Consider the following 19,234-nt stretch of genomic DNA (forward strand, 5'->3'; position numbering starts at 1 on the left):
GGCCGGCACTGCGCAGATCTGAAGCCAGGAGCCAGGTGCTTCCTCCTGGTCTCCCATGCGGGTGCATCCTCCACTGCCTTCTTGGGCCACAGCAGAGAGCTGGAATGGAAGAGGAGCAACTGGGACAGAACTTGTCCCCCAACCGGGACTAGAACCCGGGGTGCCAGTGCCGCAGGCAGAGGATTAGCCTAGTGAGCCGTGGCGCTGGCCCTTTTAACTGACTTTTACTTATTCTTTAAGCAAAGGAATATAAAGCTTTTAAGGATAGCTACTGACTTGTAGGGTGAGATAATCTACTTTTAAGATGAAACATTTTTTCTATTGTGGTCCAAGTAGACTCAGTGAGCTCTTACATCTAACTTGGAATGAGCTAATTATAGAGATGGTGGTGCAGAGTCTGAAGTGTATGAGACTTTGATTTGACTATTCTGACTTTGTGTTTTCAGTTCTGGTGGTGCTTGCTATTTCATCTGCATTTATAGCTCATGTGATCTAAACTATGTCATCTGTAGAGTGGACTTACCTCATTCTAGTGTTGCCAGGAACGTCACTTTGGCCTTACAAAGGCCAGATAAGTTTTTACTTTCTACTATGTAGCTCTGCATCATAAGAACTTTTTATGTTTGTGCTTCTAACCTTTCTAGTTGGCTGCATTTTAACTGAATGCTGATGAGCTGATTTGTCTGTTTACCACTTTCATTTACTTTACAAATGATCCTCAGAATATAAAACACCCAATGAAAGTAACTGATAAAATATTTATGTTGGTGTTCTGCTCTATGTGAAGGGTTAGAGAAATATCCTCTTTTCTCATTGCTCCAAGAATATGGACAGGTGCTATTACTTCTTTGTTTTATTATTATTGTTAGGTTTAAAGGTTTATAGGGTTTAGTAGAAGGGGCTCCAGAAAGGGATAAAGCTGACTGAAAAGTAAAGAAGGCAACTAAATAGAAAAACGTTCATTCTTCCATTTTAAAGAAGTGCTCTATCTGTATTGCTATGCTTCACGCTGGTGACTACCACAATCCCCAGCATCTGGCACCCATGCTGGGAGATTTGGTTAACAACCTCACTGCATCCTGTTATAGCAGGACTGTAATAATCAGTACTGTTTTCCTCAGACCCACTGAGATCTACTTAGTAGAACCTAGGTGAGAACTTGCCTGCCTTCAATATTTGCAAGTGCAAAATCTGCATACTCTGTTGTCACCCTGTAGGACTGGAACAGGGTTCAGTTCACATCCCCTAGTCCAGGGACTGGGGCAGTTGGTGTTATTAGCCCAAGCACCAGTCACAGCCCCCTAGAAGGTCCTGTGAAAGGGCCTATCCACATCACACGATCTTAGAGCCACAACTGTGTGCCATAAACCCCAAAATAACCAAGACTTGTAAGTGGGACAAGGGGGCAATCCTCTTTTTTCTCCCTCAGCACCAAGAACAAGGCACTGGCTATCACACTTACTATTGTAACTGAGACAGAATTCTTAGGGAACTGAAGATACATAGCCTAGGAAGCCCACATTCACTGTAAAGTCCTTTTATCCTTAAGAATTGCGGCAGACTAGACCACTGTGTCACTAATATACACAGCTGACACTGAATTAAAGATTAAAATAAAAGAAATCACTCAGAGGCTACACATTTTAGGCACATCTGGAATCAAAGCCAAAGCAACAAGCCGAGTGATACACTGCATTCCATCTCAACCATTAGCTCTTTTCCAATAAAACCCACTACATAAAAGATAAGAAACTATTATACCAGGTGCATGGATGTCAATGTTGGGATCCAAGAAACATGAAGAAACAAGGTACATGACACCTCCAAAAAACAAAATAATTCCCCAGAACTAGATCCTGATCAGAGGGTATCTATGAAATGTCAGAAATGGAATTCAAAATAATGATTGTAAGGAAACTCAATGTGATACAAAAAAATACAAATAGCTAAAAGAAAGGAGGTGATCAATGAGGACATGAATGAAAAATTCGCTAAGGAGATAGAAATCAGTAAAAGAGAAATAGAAAATCTGGAGATGAAAGCATGTGATGTTCAATTTTAAATCAATGATTTCTGTATTGATTCATTTTCATATTTGGCATTCAAATAACAAAATACTTTATAATATTATGGTTATTGTAATTCATGTAGTTCAAGACCTGCTATTGCCTTTTTGTTTTTTGGTTTTATTTTTATTTTTTTACAAAGATTTACTTATCTGGAAGGCAGAATGAGAGAGAGAGAGAGAGAGAGAGAGGAAGAGAGAGAGACAGAGAGAGAGAGATCCAGCTGCTTATTTGCTTCCCAGATGGCCATAAGCCACGAGAGCCAGGAACCCCACATAGGTCTTCCACAAGTGTGGTAGGGGCCATTTCTTGGCCCTTCTGCCCCTGTCTTCCCAAGCAGATTTAGCAGGAAGCTGGAATTCAAACCAGCACTTTGATATGTGATGCCATCATAAACGGCAACTTATTCTTATACCAGTTCCTGAAATTTGTTTTTGAAAATAATTTTGATTGCATAGATCTGAGGTTTACAGCATGAGCTTATGTGGCACATATAGTTAACATAGTTACTATAATTAAGTTGACTTACCTACCATTTCACAATTACTTTTTTTGTGTGTGAAGAAAGCAGCTAACATCTACTCATTTAACAGATATATCTACTATCATGCATTTCATTAGCTTGAGTCCTTCTGTTGGACTTGCTTATTCTATACAACTGCCATTTTGTACCCAGATAAACATTCTGCACTCCTATGTTCATTGCAGCATTATTCACAATAGCCAAGATATAGAAACAATCCTTGGGTAAAATTTGCTGTGTATTCGTTGCTATTTAAATCACAAATTAGAGAAAAATAATATTTTTAAGAGTTTTTAGTCCTTCTGTGCAAGTTCTTTCCATAAATCACCTTTAATGTGTAAAATAGTAATCCTTTCTATAGAAAGATGAATGCGGTTTAAATTGGGATTAAAGATATCATGCTATGTGGAAAAAGATCTACCCTTCTTTCAGCAGTATGATCTTAGCTAAACCATGGAGTCACCAGGATCTCTGTTTCTGTTTCTAAAAATGTCACTTTTCTAATTACCTGACGCTATATATCCACTTTTGGAATTTATAGTGATTCATGTACATTCTCTAATATCTAATGTATTCATGCTTCAAGACAGTTGTCTTTCAAAGAATTTTAATTATATCACCAGATTAAACATCACAAAAACCTGATGACAAGCTATTTATATCCCTGTTTTATTGATGATAAGACTGAGTCATAGAGATTTTGTTCACGTCAGAAACTAGTGCTTCCACTGCTCGAAAGGTTAGATCACACATTGAATTGACACATTTATTTATGGCCTGCTGTGTGCCAGGAACTACCTCAAATAGTGTGAATCATTGAAAGAGCAAGCAAATTTTTACTTTTGTGGAGCTGTTCGTTATCCATTTATCTCATATTTAAACCGTTTTAGTTACAGTTGTTTATCTGACATTTATGAAGCCCCTATTCTATTCTATAACCAGCTATACAGCAATGTAAAAAAATTTTTCATGATAGATGTCTATCCTTTTTAGAAAAAAATGCAATGTGAATTTTCAGGGGTTAGTACCTAATATAAAACATTTCATACTCTCCTTCTGTGTCACAAGAGACTAGATTCCTGCTATATTTTTCTTGAATGTGTAAATGGGGCTTTTTAAAAAAATATTGGGTCTGCATTTTCCCTTTTTATAAAATGGAACTTCTGCAGTGATTTGATTGAGATTAAAGAATTCATTAGGCTTATCTTTTTGAAGTTGGCCTGGGAATATTCAAATAAAATTTGCAAGTTTACTATACCATTTATTTAATCGGTAGTTACCATCAGAGATGTTCATTTTTCATTTATAGATGTATAAAATAAAATCACTGCAGAGCAGTTATTATTGCAAATTTCTAGGTTTATAAAATGTTTGAAATAACTAGTAGAAAAGAAAAATACAACTGTATGTTAGGGCACAAATATATCTTGAAAATGTCTCTTCTCTTTTTCATCCATTATTTCAAAGTTTATGAGCTGAGACAAGATCAGAAGCAATATTTTAACTATAGGAAAGTAATATATTTTGTTACTAGTTTTAATATAGGTTCCAGAGCAAAACAGTAATCTAAAATTTAATCTTATGAATGTTCCAAAAGAAATTGAAAGTTATGTTTTGTAATAAAAAGTATATAGTATCAGCAAATTATATACAGTGTCATAGATTCAAATCAGCATTCAATTTCTATTTGAAATATATTAAAATAATTACTTGAAGCATCTTGCTAAATTATTAAATATACTTCAGTGTAAATTCAACAAGCAGTATTCTTAAGTAAAAGTTATTTTCTTGTGGCATTCTGATTGTAATGTATACGGTTAAAGTAATTCATATATATGTATTTCTTATAATTTTATTAAGACATTACCTAAGGAAAATACCCAATAAATTGATGACTCCTTAAAACTTAGAAATTTCTATTGCATACATATGAGTGTGTTTGAAGTCTAAAATTTCCAACATATCCAACATATATATGTACTTTATAAAATGACAAATGCATACCACTAATTATTATTTTCCATATTGATTACTGTTATTTATGTTATAGTTATTTATGCATTTATATTTATACATAAGATAAAAATATTTTGGGAGAATATTAAAGAAGAGACTATGGATATAATTATAACAAAAATTTGGTGACAAATGATGCATTAATTCATTCAGAAAATAATGGTAGTGAACCTAGGATACTGTGATAGACTGCAAAAAGAAAACATAGAAGGTTTCGTGCTTCCTATTCTCAAGAAAATGTAATTTTTGGTAAGATGATTAGTTAAGAGGCTAGCACTGTGGTATAGTAGGTCAAGCCTCCGCCTGCAGTGCCAGCATCCCATCTGGGTGCCAGTTGCAGACCCAGTTGCTCCAATTCTGACCCAGCTCCCTGCTGATGGCTTAGGAAGGCAGTGGAGAATGGCCCAAGTGCTTGAGCCTCTCCCTGCACCCACATGGGAGACCTGGAGGAACTTCTAGGCTCCCTGCTTTGGATAAGCCTCGCTCTGGCCATTGAGGCCATTTGGGGAGTGAACCAGTACATGGAAGATCTTTCTCTCTGTTTCTCCCTCTCTCTGTAACTCTCCCTCTCAAATAACTAAATCTTTTTTTTTTCCAAAAGGTGATTAGTTAATAGGCTTAGAGAATTTTAATATACAACAAAAGACCAAATAATTTCCTAGTCAGATGAGTGTGACCAAATATCCAGACGTAAAAATGGAGATACTGAGTTAGAGGGACAGTAAGAAATGTACCATTTTAGAAGAAAGTTATTTTTATACTAGAATATTTTTACACTAGAATATAAAATATACAATATTTGCACTAAAATACAAAATATAAAATAATAATGATTAAGTGTGTATAAATATATTCCTGAGAATATCAATGATAAATGTAGTCCCAGAAAGCTGAATAGACCCAAAAGTATTTCAGAGTTCAGCATACATAAAAATTATTTAACTCTTAAAATCAGGGGTGCAACATAATGAAGCATCCCATAATATCTCAGGAGACACATGTATTAAATGGTTAGCAAAAATGAAAATAATCTTTGATGTAGTTGAAATATGAGAATGTGTAAATAATGGTGACAAAGAACAGAGCTTCTAATGAATTCCAATGAGCTAAATAATAGAGAATGACTATTGGAAAAAAGTGAAAAGCACTTTCCTGAGTTCCTACAACTTCTCTCATTTTGGGTGTTTAGCCGGTATAAGCTTCTGTATAGTGATCTTAAATGGCTATATTTCTTTCTATTAAAACATAACATAATATTTGTGAATTATGTGACTAAAAAAATTAGATTTTTTTCTCCACTGTTTATAAAGTATCCAGTATAGTAGGATACTAGTGAAATAGGGCAACTAGACCTTAGAACCTTTACTTGAAAATATATACAAATTGTAGGATTATTAAATTATACTGTATATGCAAATTACTTAGCACAATAATTGCTATGTAGTGGGCTCAATAATTGAAAAATAAGAAATTCTGTTAATATAAGCGTCTTTATTCTAGTGAGCTTTTTTATCACTCTAGTCTCAGCTGTCAGTCTGAACAGTCCACAGTGATATCTTCCTCAGGTACACTTTGAAGAGTTGGGTTTTAAACAGGGTTAGAGAATGATATTTCATGCATGACAGATCAAAATTGTATCTCTCTTTTGTGTAGTCAGTTACAAATAAAACATTTCAAGTCTTAAATTGAATGCTTATTTTCCATCTGATAAAACTAATGAATGGTAATCCTTTCCTGAGGTGCACAAGTGAGATATTGAAACACAAATGGAATGCAGTCACCTTGTAGGAGCGTTGATCAGCCTTTCAGATAGGAGGAGATGTATGGTCAGAGATGTTAATTTTAACCTAAATAACACAAAATAATGGCAGTCACATTATATGCTATCTTCTGTTGATGGTTTTCTGTTGACACATAGGGACACGTTTGTTCCTGAAATTTCTCTTTTTCCTCTTTGTATCCCCTCAAGTAACATGCCTGCCTTCCTCTCCATTTCAGGGATCTTTTCTTGATCTTCTGGTGCTCTGCCCTGCTGCCTCTTTCTTGCCTGCTGGATTTCCTCTTTCTAAAAGCTAGAGGAAAGTATTTATTCTTTTGCACTTGGAAGGCTTCCTTTCCCAAATCGGAGATGCTTCCAGCACTCTATTATTTTTATTTTCTTTTCTTGCTTGGCTTCTGGAAGCATCGGCCAGAAATCTGCCATCTGAATAATATTCATTATACTTGTGGTTGACTATTTTTTTTGGTAAAAATCCTTTAATATTATTTAAAAAATACCTAATTTGACAGAAGAGTAAATGTTTATTATCTGAAAAATACTAACTGTAATTTTCCTATGGAAATATATCCCTCTCTTTAGTATTTGGAATCCTTGATTGGTAAAAACATAATGCTCACATTGCACTTGATTAATTATTGTGCAACATGAAGAGTATTTCCTGGGCTTATTTTTAAACATACTATGTTATATTTCAAAACTGTCCCCCTTTGTTTATAGTCATTTATAATTTTATAATTTCTATAACTATATTTTTGGAAAGTTTCTCCAAATTATTTGTATTCTAAATTTAAGACATCTCATAATTAACAAAACTACAAGAATTTTTTAATTGACCTTAAAATAAAAGAGCTCAAGTCACTTTTCTTGTTACTCTTGTGATATTTGCTATAATCTCAAATCTATATCCTTCCATTTATTTCAGTTGCTTTACTATTTGGAAACTGGCTAAAAAAAAAAATCCCATGTGGTTTCTGAATTTAGCCAGAGAATAATGCCAGGAAATTAAGTACTAAATTTGCTTACCATTGTTTTGTAATCAATAAGTATTTCAGTGGAATTGAATAGGTGCTGGTTTTAAAGACATTTGCAATAAATAGAAATGGAAAGTTACTGTCTTTATTAGTTCTAAACAGAGGGTAGCTTTGTGGAGAAAGCAGAATAGAGTCAAAGCTCACGTTCCCTTAAGCAGTTTATGATTATGGAGAAAACAATTAATCTCTTTGAGCCACAGTTCTTCATATTTAATGCTGAGATGCAAAACTCCACTATGAACTCCTGGGAACTTTTATCAGAGTAATATGACAAAATGAAATTGGAACTAATTCATAAATTTTAAAGCACTGTGTAAATGAAACTTTTTGATATTATTAATTTTCTTACCATGGTCATAAGTAATTATTTCCCTAATAAAAGTATAAAATAAAATAAAGCTGATAAGTCAATTTGTTTAATACAATGATTTCCAATATATATGAAATATAATACTAAAAATAGCTTTTATTAATCACTTCCATAAGATTTTATTTGATACTATCAAAACACATGAATTAAAAAATTATTGGGCCAGCGCTGTGGCACAGTGGGTTAATGTCCTGGCCTGAAGCACCAGCATCCCATTTGGGTGCCAGTTCTAGTCCCGGCTGCTCCTCTTCCGATCCAGCCCTCTGCTATGGCCTGGGAAAGCAGTAGAAGATGACCCAAGTCCTTGGGCCTCTGCACCCAGGTAGGGGACCCGGAGGAAGATCATAGCTTTGGATCAGCACAGCTCTGGCCAGCCGTTGCAGCCAATTGGAGAGTGAACCATTGGATGGAAGATTTCTCTCTCTGCCTCTCCTCTCTCTGTGTAACTCTGACTTTCAAGTAAATAAATAAATCTTAAAAAAAAATTTTAAAAGTATTAATAATCACATTTCCTAATCTCTCACATTTAATTCAATCACACAATAAAATGATAAATTGTAACTTGATCACCAGTCTAGGAATCTAACACAAAGACAAGGTCCTTGTTATCTATTCTTAAATGTAATTGGAAATAGTAAATGTTTATATTTGAGCTTCACATAACTTAGTAAATATGTTTGCATTTATTTTATTCTTATATTAAAAATGTCTTTTTAAATTGTCAACTCCAATAACTAATATTAAGGCAGTATCCTACGTGGCTATTCTTCCAAAATATTGCGTATGACATTTTCTAAAGCAAATTACCTGGAAATATATGGTATACATCTGGGGAGTTAATTGAATACGCCTAATCAGACAAGTAATGAGCTTATCAGTGGTCATAATAAGACCCAGTAGGCCCAAAAACCATAAGGTCAATTTGAAGACAAAATATGGGAAAACGTCTAAATTCTGAGGCAGTGGTTATCAAAATTTACCATGTAAAAAATGATATGTGTAGCTTAATGCCATTAGAATTTATGAATTCATTTTTTAAAGATTTATTTATTTATTGGAAAGTCAGAGTTATACAGAGTGAGAGAGGTCTTCTATACAATGGTTCCACCCTAATTGGCTATAAAGGCCGGAGCTGGGCCTATCCGAAGCCAGGAACCAGGAGCTTCTTCTGTGTCTCCCATATGGGTACAGGTCCCAAGGACTTGGACCATCTTCTACTACTTTCCCAGGCCATAGCAGAGAGCTGGATTGGAAGTGGAGCAGCAGGGTGTTGAACCTGTGTCCCTATGGAATGCCAGCACTGCAGGCGGCGGGCTTAACCCCCTACGCCACAGGGCCAGCCCCTTTAACTTCATTTTTGAATGTATAAATTTTGATTTAGCAAGTTTAAAGTGAAGCCTTCGAATTACTTCAGGAAGTATTAGTGCAGGAGTGTACCATGTCAATCCATTATAATACAGAAATAAAATTGTATGTGAGGTTTTAATTTGGTATATATATTGTAAAGCATTGTGCATAGTTTTGTAAACACTTAAAGATGATGTCTATAAAAATCCTTGAAGGCTTTTTTCATCTCTTCAATATTTCTGAACCTTAACATCTGCTTAAATTAGGGGCTATAAATTAATCTCTCAAATAGTTGAAACACATGCTCCTCTTTGAGATCTTAAAATTGTGTAAAGGTTTATTTTGTATTCTTGACTATAAGCCTACATTGTTAAATAAACGGCTCTTACACCATTAACTGTTTCCCTAACAGAATACTTTTTCTCTTGTCTACCAGGGTTCACCAGGAGAACGAGGATCAGCAGGTACAGCTGGCCCAATTGGTTTGCCAGGGCGTCCAGGACCCCAGGGCCCTCCTGGTCCAGCTGGAGAGAAGGGTGCTCCTGTAAGTAATATCAAAGAGAAAATACATTATACTACTTTCCTTCAAAAGTTACTACTTTTTATTCAAGAGTATCAACTCTGCGTACCCCACTGCATTCTCTCTGCATATGTGCCTGGCATATAAACACATCTTCTTTTATAGTTTTAATAGAGAAATTTCAATTCAATTAAATGAAATGACATTTTTCCACACTTTTTGAAACCCTAATACCTGTGAAGTAGCTGGATATTATTAATGTAAAAGGCTTCTCATTTTGCTCCTTTAAAAAATAAAACTGGGAGTTTTGATTAAAACTATATTTTGCTGCTTTATATTAGAAAAGTGTGAACTTTTACTCCTCTCATATTATAACCTCAGTCCCAATCATTTCCATAGTTCATAAATGAAATGCATGGAAAGTAGCTGTCCTTCTCACAGTATTTGAGCTTTAATCACTAGTGAATGAGAGGGGAAACTTTGGACCAGTTATTTCATTTTATATTCACTGGAATTAAAAATTTTGTATTTACATGACTATAGTTGTATTCTGTTAATTAGGTTTAAGTTCTTTGCCAATATTTGTCCTCCATTTTTGTTCCTTCTTTTGATTCAGTCATTTTAATGAGTAAATAAAAGAAGCTTTATCTGATCGTCCACAAATAAGACACAATTTATTCAGTAAATGTAAATTAAAAGTTTTGACCATGGTATAAAATATTTAGTAATTTTATGTGCTTCCAAGTCCCAATACATACAATTCAGTTAAACTGGTGTAATTCAAAGTACTTCTTCATGACTCAGACTTCAGCTTTAGCTAGTTGATTGCTCTGATTGTTCGTATGTTTTTCCCCATTGCTCTGTAATAATATTCAAGTGTTTCTGTTTCAGTCAGTTTTTTTTTTTTATTACAACAGAATACCCCAGTAGACTGGGTAATTTACAATAAAAAGGACTTTATTGGCTCATCATTATACAGACTAGGAAATCCAAGGTGCAGAGGTGACTTTGGAAAAGGCATCCTTGCTATGTCATTCCATGATGGGATGGCACAGACAGCGTGGAAGAAAGTGAAAGGGGATTGAACTCTACTTTTTATAAGGAACTCACTATAGTGGTATAGTAGTCTTTGCTGATAATTCATTCTTTCTTTCATGGCCTAATCACCTCTCATCAAAGCCCACGTCCCAACACGATCACACTGACCGTTAAGATTCCAGCGTGTGACTTTGTGAAAAGACATTCAAACCATAACATTATCCAAATAAAAAAAGATTGTCTTCTATAATCCATTGGCTTTCAGAAACATTTAGAGTGAGGAAAATGCTACCTGTGGATATAATTTTTGGATGTAAGAAAAAGTACTTTTTGTGTGCTGAAATTTTTCTTAAAGTAATGTATTTTATAGCATACTCTGTGTGCATTGGGAGGAAAAATGAAGGAGGTAAATTCAAGCCCATTGATATGAGTTTATTAAAAAATCTAGGATACACATGTCTTGGCACAGTACAACCAAGAACATATGCCAGAAAAAATGAAATATAGTTTTTGACATAAGTTCAAAATATACTTACTAGAGAAGTCAAGAGTTCTGTGAATATAATACATTAAATCCAGGGTTTTAAAATGGATAAATACCTTTGCTTTATAAAGAATTTAAATACTGAAGTAAAGATCATATTAAAAACCTGCTGAAAGTGATAATAATTTAGTTTGAAAAGACAGAAGACAAGGTATTGACAAGCATTTGTAAGAACAAGGATTTGGGCCTGGGTTTTGCTGATAATGACATTATGCCTAGAAAAAAAAAGGGAGTATCTTGTTAATCCTTTCTCATCATAAACTCTAAGATAGGAAATTCATTCAATTGTTCTTTTTTTTTTCAGCAAATAGTCATTCAGGCAAATGCTAGATCCTGTATTAGATAGCAATTGGGGCAAAAGCGTCTGCCTAATTAGGAACAGTGGCAGGAACTAATTTTGAGCATTGGGAGAAGGTACTCATAGACATCCATGAAGAGGTCTTGTAAACATGGCTACAAATTTTGGCCAAGTGTTAAAAGCCACTTTTACTTTTTCCTGTTCCCAACTATAAATCTTGCATCTTAACTTTCTCTGAGCAGATTGCATTATAAAAATATTATTCAAGGGCTGGCGCTGTGGTGCAGTGGGTTAACGCCCTGGCCTGAAGTGCTGGCATCCCATATGGGCGCCGGTTCTGGTCCCAGCTGCTCCTCTTCTGATCCAGCTCTCTGCTGTGGCCTGGGATAGCAGTGGAAGATGGCCCAGGTCCTTGGGCCCCTACACCCGCGTGGGAGACCTGAAAGAAGCTCCTGGCTTTGGATTGGTGCAGCTCCGGCCGTTGCAGCCATCTGGGGAGTGAACCAGTGGATGGAAGACCTCTCTCTGTCTCTACCTCTCTCTCTAACTCTGTCTTTCAAATAAATAAAATAAATCTTTAAAAAACATTATTCAAATATCAGAAGGTGTAGTCTTACATGAAGACAAAAAACTGGATATGGCATTTGCAAAGCAAGCTTGTTGGGAGAGGAGAAAGTAAAAACAACGGCCATGAATATCCATATGAACTACATGGCAATAATTATGTCCTAATAACAGTCTCCAAATTGATCAGTCATATTTGAAGCTCTTGAAGGTCGGATTAGAAAGCAGAGAAGCAGTTGGTACCTACAATCTTTCCCAACTCTACTGTACTGATAGAAATATTTTGAAAGGGAGTATGATTCTTAAAGAAAACTATAGATTGTGTTGGGGAGGATGCAAAGTGTACAGATAAGAAATTATGTCAGTCACTTATCTATTTGATGGATTGTTGTAGAAATATGAAAAACAAAAGTTGGACCCAAAATACAATGAAATGAATGCATTACCTCTGAATGGACTAGGTAATAGGAATCAGGAATTTAAGAAAAAATATGCTTCAGATACTTATTTACAGTATCAAGCATATATGTAATTGTGGCAAGAATGGTCAGTGCTAGGATTGTGAAGCTTTGCCATCATTTATAACAGGGCCAGTTTGAACCATATTATTACATCACTGTATATATCTCCAGAGGCAGAAAATCAAATAATCCACAGATAAGATTCTACTTTTGTTGAGTGTCTTAGGATCAAGAGCACTGAAAACTTAAACAAATAAAGCAAAAATAATAGAGATAATGATTTAACCATCATAATGTTATTGCAGTGGAGATCAGAAAGTGGACTATAAATCAGTGTACCTTGTGCACACAGATCACCCCCAGTAAACCCTAGAACTAAAAGAAGAGAGGGCAGTTGGTAAAGAAGAGAGTTAGTATGACTGAATGTGTTGCTCTTATTATTGTACTGTGCACATGTTTACATATTTTACCATTAATAGGAAAACATCCATGAAAAGTGAAATTAAGGAAGTCAGAGTAGACTAAGGCTGCCAGCGTGGAGCCAGTGGAAGCTGAACTGGGAACTCAGTCATATTATTTATTTGCTTCATGATGTTGGTTGTTATTTAACATCAAAAGTCTGTTTTTTCATCTCTGTAAAGAGCATAATCAAAATATTTTGTGAGGATTAAATAAAATCCTATATCTAATGCAATTTGCTGAATTGTATAAGTATAAAATAGTCATTATCAACTTCATTATTATTATCATCATCTTCAATAAATGAACCAAAACATGTATAAGGAAAGATGAAACATTAACCTAAAAATAAATACATAAATGAACCTTTTGAATAAAGAGGGGTAAATTCTGTGAACTGTAATAAAGTTGAAGGTGTGAGTGTAGAATAAATATAAGACCATGGCAAGTCAAACAAAGGACATAAAGGATGCCTAATTATATCAGTTTTAAGGTCAGATTTAATATTTTATGTAAAGAGAGGGATACAGATCAAAACCACAATGAGATATCAACTTACCCCTTTCAGAATCACTAAAATTAAAAGCACAGAGAGTTGCTGGCCTGGATTGTGACAAAGGGGAACACTTAAATACTGTTGGTGAGAATGTAAATTAGAGTATCCACTGTGGAAAACAGTGCAGAGATTTCTAAAACAAATCAAAACAAAACAAAACTAGAAATAAACTTGCCATATGACCCCACAATCTGGCTACTGGGATTATACCCAAAAGACTTTCAACACAATGTAGGGATACCTGCACCACCATGTATAAAGCAGCATTGTTCACAATAGCCAAACTTTGGAACCAACCAAGGTGTCAACAAGCAGATGAATGGATAAAGAAAATGTGGAATATATACACAATGGAATGTTTTTCAGTTATAAAAAAGAATGAAATTCTGTTATTTGCAGTAAGGTGGACACAACAGGAGGACATCATATTGTGTGAAAAAAGCTAGACCCAGAAAGAAAAATACTGCATGTTCTCTCTTAGATGTGGGAGCTAAAACTTAAAAAAAAATCAGAAAGAATGGAAAAAAGAAATGTCTGTGTGTATCAGTATTGGAGCAAATAGAATTTTACAAAATTTTGTTTTATACTTTTGTCAAACTGATGGTTGAGAATGGTACACAACTATAGTTTTAATGATCTATGATTATTTTAAAATATACTCAATGTGGGTGAAATGGCCATTTTTTCATTCAATTATTGTGTATAGTCTTTGTCCATATTTTCACTAAACTAGGATCTTTTTGCTTTTTGCTTATTACACTTCTTATTCAGTGAAATATTAAGCCTTTTTACTGTAATGTAATTTTAAAGTATGTTATCTCAAAATGGAAATAAAAGAAAGAGAGAAGTAAAGACCATGGGAAGGAAAGAGTGGGAGGAAGGGAGAGAGGAAAGGAATATTATTATTTTTGCTTGATATTTTAATTTTAATTAATTTTAACATATTCAATATGATTTGTAGATACAATTCTGAGAACATAATGCTAATGCCCTTCCTCTTTCCTCCCTCCTTACACCTCTCTTTTGTTCTACCTTTCTGTCTTTTTCTTTTGGTTTTTGAGTTAACATATTTTAAATTTATATTACATTAAAAGGCTGAATACTTCACCAAATAAAAAGTTTAACAAGTAAAAGATCCCTGTTTATTGGGAATATAGACAAAGGCTACAAACAATCATTGAATGTATAAATGATCATTACACCTATATTTTGGTCAAGTAGGCATTCATAATTTCTTTCAATGAACTATAACCAATGACACTGTAGCATCTAAATATTTCTTATATGGTTATAATAATTGAGTTCATTTAGACTATAAGCCATTTCCTTTCAACCGTTTACTCACAATAATAATTTTATATAGACTACAATACAAATAATTACACTTTATAGTTTTTGTTCTCTATTAGTTACCATAGATCAGGGAAAACATGATATTTCCCTTTTTTGGGGATTGTCTTATTTCTCTAATGATTTCTATAATGATTTCCAGTTGCATACATTTTGTTGTAAAAGAAAGGATTTCATTCTTTTTTTATGGCTGAGTAATATTCTCTAGTGTATATGTACCACTTTTTTTTTTTTTTTTAAATCCAGTCATCAATTAATGGGCATCTGTATCTTTGCTGTAGGGAATTGAACTTCAATAAACATGAGGGTAAAGATCACTCTTTCAACTGCTGATTTCATTTTATTTGGTTAAATTCCCAGGAGTGGTATGGCTGGGTCATATGGTAGATCTATTTTCAGTTTTATGAGGAATTTCCATACAGTAATCCACAGTGGCTATATTTGGTTGCATTCCCACTAACAGTGGGTTAGGGAACCTTTTTCCCCACATTTTCACCAAAATTTGTTGCTTATTGATTTCTGTATGAAAGCCATTTTAACTGGAGTGAGGTGAAACCTCATCGTAGTTTTAATTTGCATTTCCCTGATTGCTAATGATCCTTAGCATTTTTTCATTTGTCTGTTGGCCATTTGAGTTTCCTCTCTTGAAAAATGTCTGCTCAATTCCTTTGCCCATTTCTTAACTGCATTGTTTGTTTTATTGTTATTGAGTTTCTTGAGTTCTTTATAGATTCTGGATATTAATACTTTATCAGTTGCATAATTTGCAAATTTTTTTCCATTCTGTCAGTTGCCTCTACACTTTGCTGAGTGTTTCTTTTGCAGTGCAGAAGCTTCTGAGCTGTATGTAATCCCATCTGTCCCTTTTGACTTCGAGTGCCTGTGCTTCTGAAGTCTTTTCCAAGAAGCCTTTCCCTATCCAAAGTCTTCCAGAGTTTCTCCAGTGTTCTCCAGTAATTTGATTATATGGAGTTTAGAATTAGGTCCTTGATACATTTTGAGTTTATTTTTGTATAAGGTGTAAGGTAGAGGTCTTGTTTCATACTTCTGTATGAGGAGATCCAATTATCCCAGCACCATTTTTTAGAGAGATTGTCCCTTCCAAGGATTGATTTTACCTCCTCTCTCAAACGTTAGTTGATTGTAGATGTGTGGGTTGATTTCTGGGGCTTCTATTCTGTTCTCTTGGTCTACATGTCTATTTCTATGCCAGTACCAGACTGTTTTGATTATAACTGCCCTGTAATTTGTGTTAAAATCTGGTAAATTTTGGTAGTGAAGCAACAGATAGAAAATTTCTCTGCATTACTCCGCTTTTGATGTAGATGAAAATAAGTAAATAGGGGCCGGCGCCACGGCTCACAGGCTAATCCTCCGCCTAGCAGCACCAGCACACCGGGTTCTAGTCCCAGTTGGGGTGCCGGATTCTGTCCCGGTTGCCCCTCTTCCAGGCCAGCTCTCTGCTATGGCCAGGGAGTGCAGTGGAGGATGGCCCAAGTGCTTGGGCCCTGCACCCCATGGGAGACCAGGAGAAGCACCTGGCTCCTGACTTCTGATCAGCGCGGTGCGCTGGCGCAGTGTGCTGGCCGTGGCAGCCATCAGAGGGTGAACCAACGGCAAAGGAAGACCTTTCTCTCTCTCTCTCTCTCTCACTGTCCATTCTGCCTGTAAAAAAAAAAAAAAAGTAAATAAGTAAATAAACATTTTAAACATTTTGGTTGGTGATTTGAAAATACTGTGTAACAGTCTATATCAGTTTGTACCAGAGGGACCTGAGCTAGATATTAGGACCTTTCCTTGGACAAGACATTGATGGTCAGATTTAAAAGATGAGGAGAATTAAGAAAGTGAAGAGCCCTATAGGAGCATTTTAGGTCAAAGAAACAACAAGGGCTCAGGCCATGTGACAAGCAGAACCATAGCATTAGGTTCAAGGGACTTAATAAAGTTAGATTGGAGTGCAGAAAGCAATGATAAGGGAAGGCTAATGTTGGGCAGGTGATAAGAGCCAAGATGATCTTCAAGCTACACTAAGCTTGGTCTGTATTTTAGGTCCAGGAAGCAAGTAAATTGACCTAAGAATGTTGGTCATGTGGTCTGATTGGCTCCCTGGTTATAAGGTGGGCACTATGTTGAAAGGGGAGATACAGGGAGTTGTTTCAGTAATTCAGGCCAAGGACACTTTTATTATAAAATAAAGTATGAGTGATGAAGTGAATATATGCGAGAAAGAATTAGGAGATAAAGCAGACAAAACTTATATCAATGTAAAGGAACCAGAGATGATGAAGTGTATGGGGGAAAGGGGGGATTGGACAGTGCAAGGGCAAGATCTGGTGACTTGTAGATGCTCAGGTTTAAAACAAGAGAAAAGACAGATCCACTAAATGAAATCAGAAAAATCTTGTACAAAATGGATAACGTTTTGTCTTTTAGTAAGTAATTTATTTGAAACTGTGAAAGAATGCTTTATGCAAACAGAGATTGTCTTCTCTGTCAATGCACTGTTTTATTTATTTATTTATTTATTTATTTATTTATTTATTTATTTTTTGACAGGCAGAGTGGACAGTGAGAGAGAGACAGAGAGAAAGGTCTTCCTTTGCCGTTGGTTCACCCTCTAATGGCCGCCGCGGCCAGCACGCTGCGCCAGCACACCACGCTCATCAGAAGGCAGGAGCCAGGTGCTTCTCCTGGTCTCCCATGGGGTGCAGGGCCCAAGGACCTGGGCCATCCTCCACTGCACTCCCTGGCCACAGCAGAGAGCTGGCCTGGAAGAGGGGCAACCGGGACAGAATCCGCTGCCCTGACCGGGACTAAAACCCGGTGTGCCGGCGCCACAAGGCGGAGGATTAGCCTAGTGAGCCGCGCCATCGGCCGCATGGTTTATTTTAAACAATATAGGTAAAATTTCAGACAGGAAACTAATGCAGTTGCCCAAAACCCAAATAAAAAGAAAACCAGAAAAGAGCTAATAGCTTTATCATTTTGAATCAGTAAACACAACAGTGAGCTAGAATATCAAAATTTAGGAAATTGTTGAGATATTTGTTAAAAATAAGAAAGACATATAAAAAACAAATTGAAATGTTGGACACATGAGCAGGACATCTTATGATCTTTAAGGTTCATATCTGCTGCACAGCAGTCTCGTGGAGCTAATATGAAAGAACAAAAGAAGCTCAGCAAGTTTTCACAAACATTGGGCACCAAATTTGTCAATATGAAATACTTCCCTAGATAATACCTGTTCTTTTCAAATTATTTTTTGGCAGATAGCCTGAGATTCATAAATGATTAAAATTGATAGCATTGTTAGTCACAAAAGAAAGTAGGGATCTTTTGTGTTATCAGTTGCCACTTGAATTTTCTTTCTTAGAAACATTAAACAACTTCTTTTCTGAATATAGGAATTAGATTATGAATATTGTAACTGCATTTAAAAAATGTGGCAAATGCCTCATTTATAGATTTCTTACAGCAAGTTAATGATCTGTTGCATTTTCAATACAGGGAGAAAAAGGTCCCCAAGGCCCTGCAGGAAGAGATGGAGTACAAGGTCCTGTGGGTCTCCCAGGGCCAGCGGGTCCTGCTGGTTCCCCTGGAGAAGACGGAGACAAGGTTGGTATCCATTATTCATGTTAGTACATCCTGTGAGAAAGTTTAGCTTTTTCCCATTATTTCCAGAATAAATCTTTTAAATATTAGATACCTGTGGAACGTTACCTTTTAAAAAGTTTCTCATGCCTTGCATCTATTCAAGCTTTACTTGAGATGCATAGGATTAGTGTATCTGCTCCATAAAATACTGTTTGGGATATATACAGAAAAATGGAATAAAGGAACAAAGACAACAAAAATTCCAGTAGAATGCCAAATTCCTTATTTATTTCTAAAACTGTTTCTGAAATGAATGTAAAATTAATAAACTTATTTGTATACACAGTTACAAGGCCTGGTGTCTTGGATATTGCACAGGAAGACTTGATCAACTATTTGCTCCATAATCCTACTGTATTACTAAATAAGTAATAATTCTAAGCACTGGATTCCAAAATAAGTCTTTTGCTTAGTGTCTGAACTTAATCTGTTTCTAACATTATTGTAAAACACTATAAAAATGTGAACCAGCACTCTATATTGCATATACTATTTTAGCATTTGGAAAACTAAGGGAAAAGTAATTCTTGACTAATATGTAATTATACTTCTGTAAGTAAGTGTACATTCACTATCAGTTGAGAGTAGTGATATTAAATACAAAATTTATTTTTAATTGTAAGTTCAGTTTCAGTATTCTTCAAATTCAAG

At 35.3% G+C, this 19,234-nt stretch overlaps 1 protein-coding gene across 2 annotated transcripts in view; it reads left to right on the top strand.

Moving 5' to 3' along the window:
- Nucleotides 1-19,234, top strand: part of COL11A1 (collagen type XI alpha 1 chain) — a 209,003-nt gene that overhangs the window by 134,912 nt on the left and 54,857 nt on the right. For both annotated transcript variants that reach the window (XM_017346045.3, XM_008264806.4), the window contains exons 42-43: nucleotides 9,570-9,677; nucleotides 18,437-18,544. In XM_017346045.3, the coding sequence (XP_017201534.1) occupies nucleotides 9,570-9,677; nucleotides 18,437-18,544 (216 nt within the window). The remainder of the gene's footprint in view (nucleotides 1-9,569; nucleotides 9,678-18,436; nucleotides 18,545-19,234) is intronic.

This window comes from Oryctolagus cuniculus, chromosome 7 (genome assembly GCF_964237555.1).
Source record: "Oryctolagus cuniculus chromosome 7, mOryCun1.1, whole genome shotgun sequence".
Lineage (NCBI taxonomy): Eukaryota > Metazoa > Chordata > Mammalia > Lagomorpha > Leporidae > Oryctolagus > Oryctolagus cuniculus.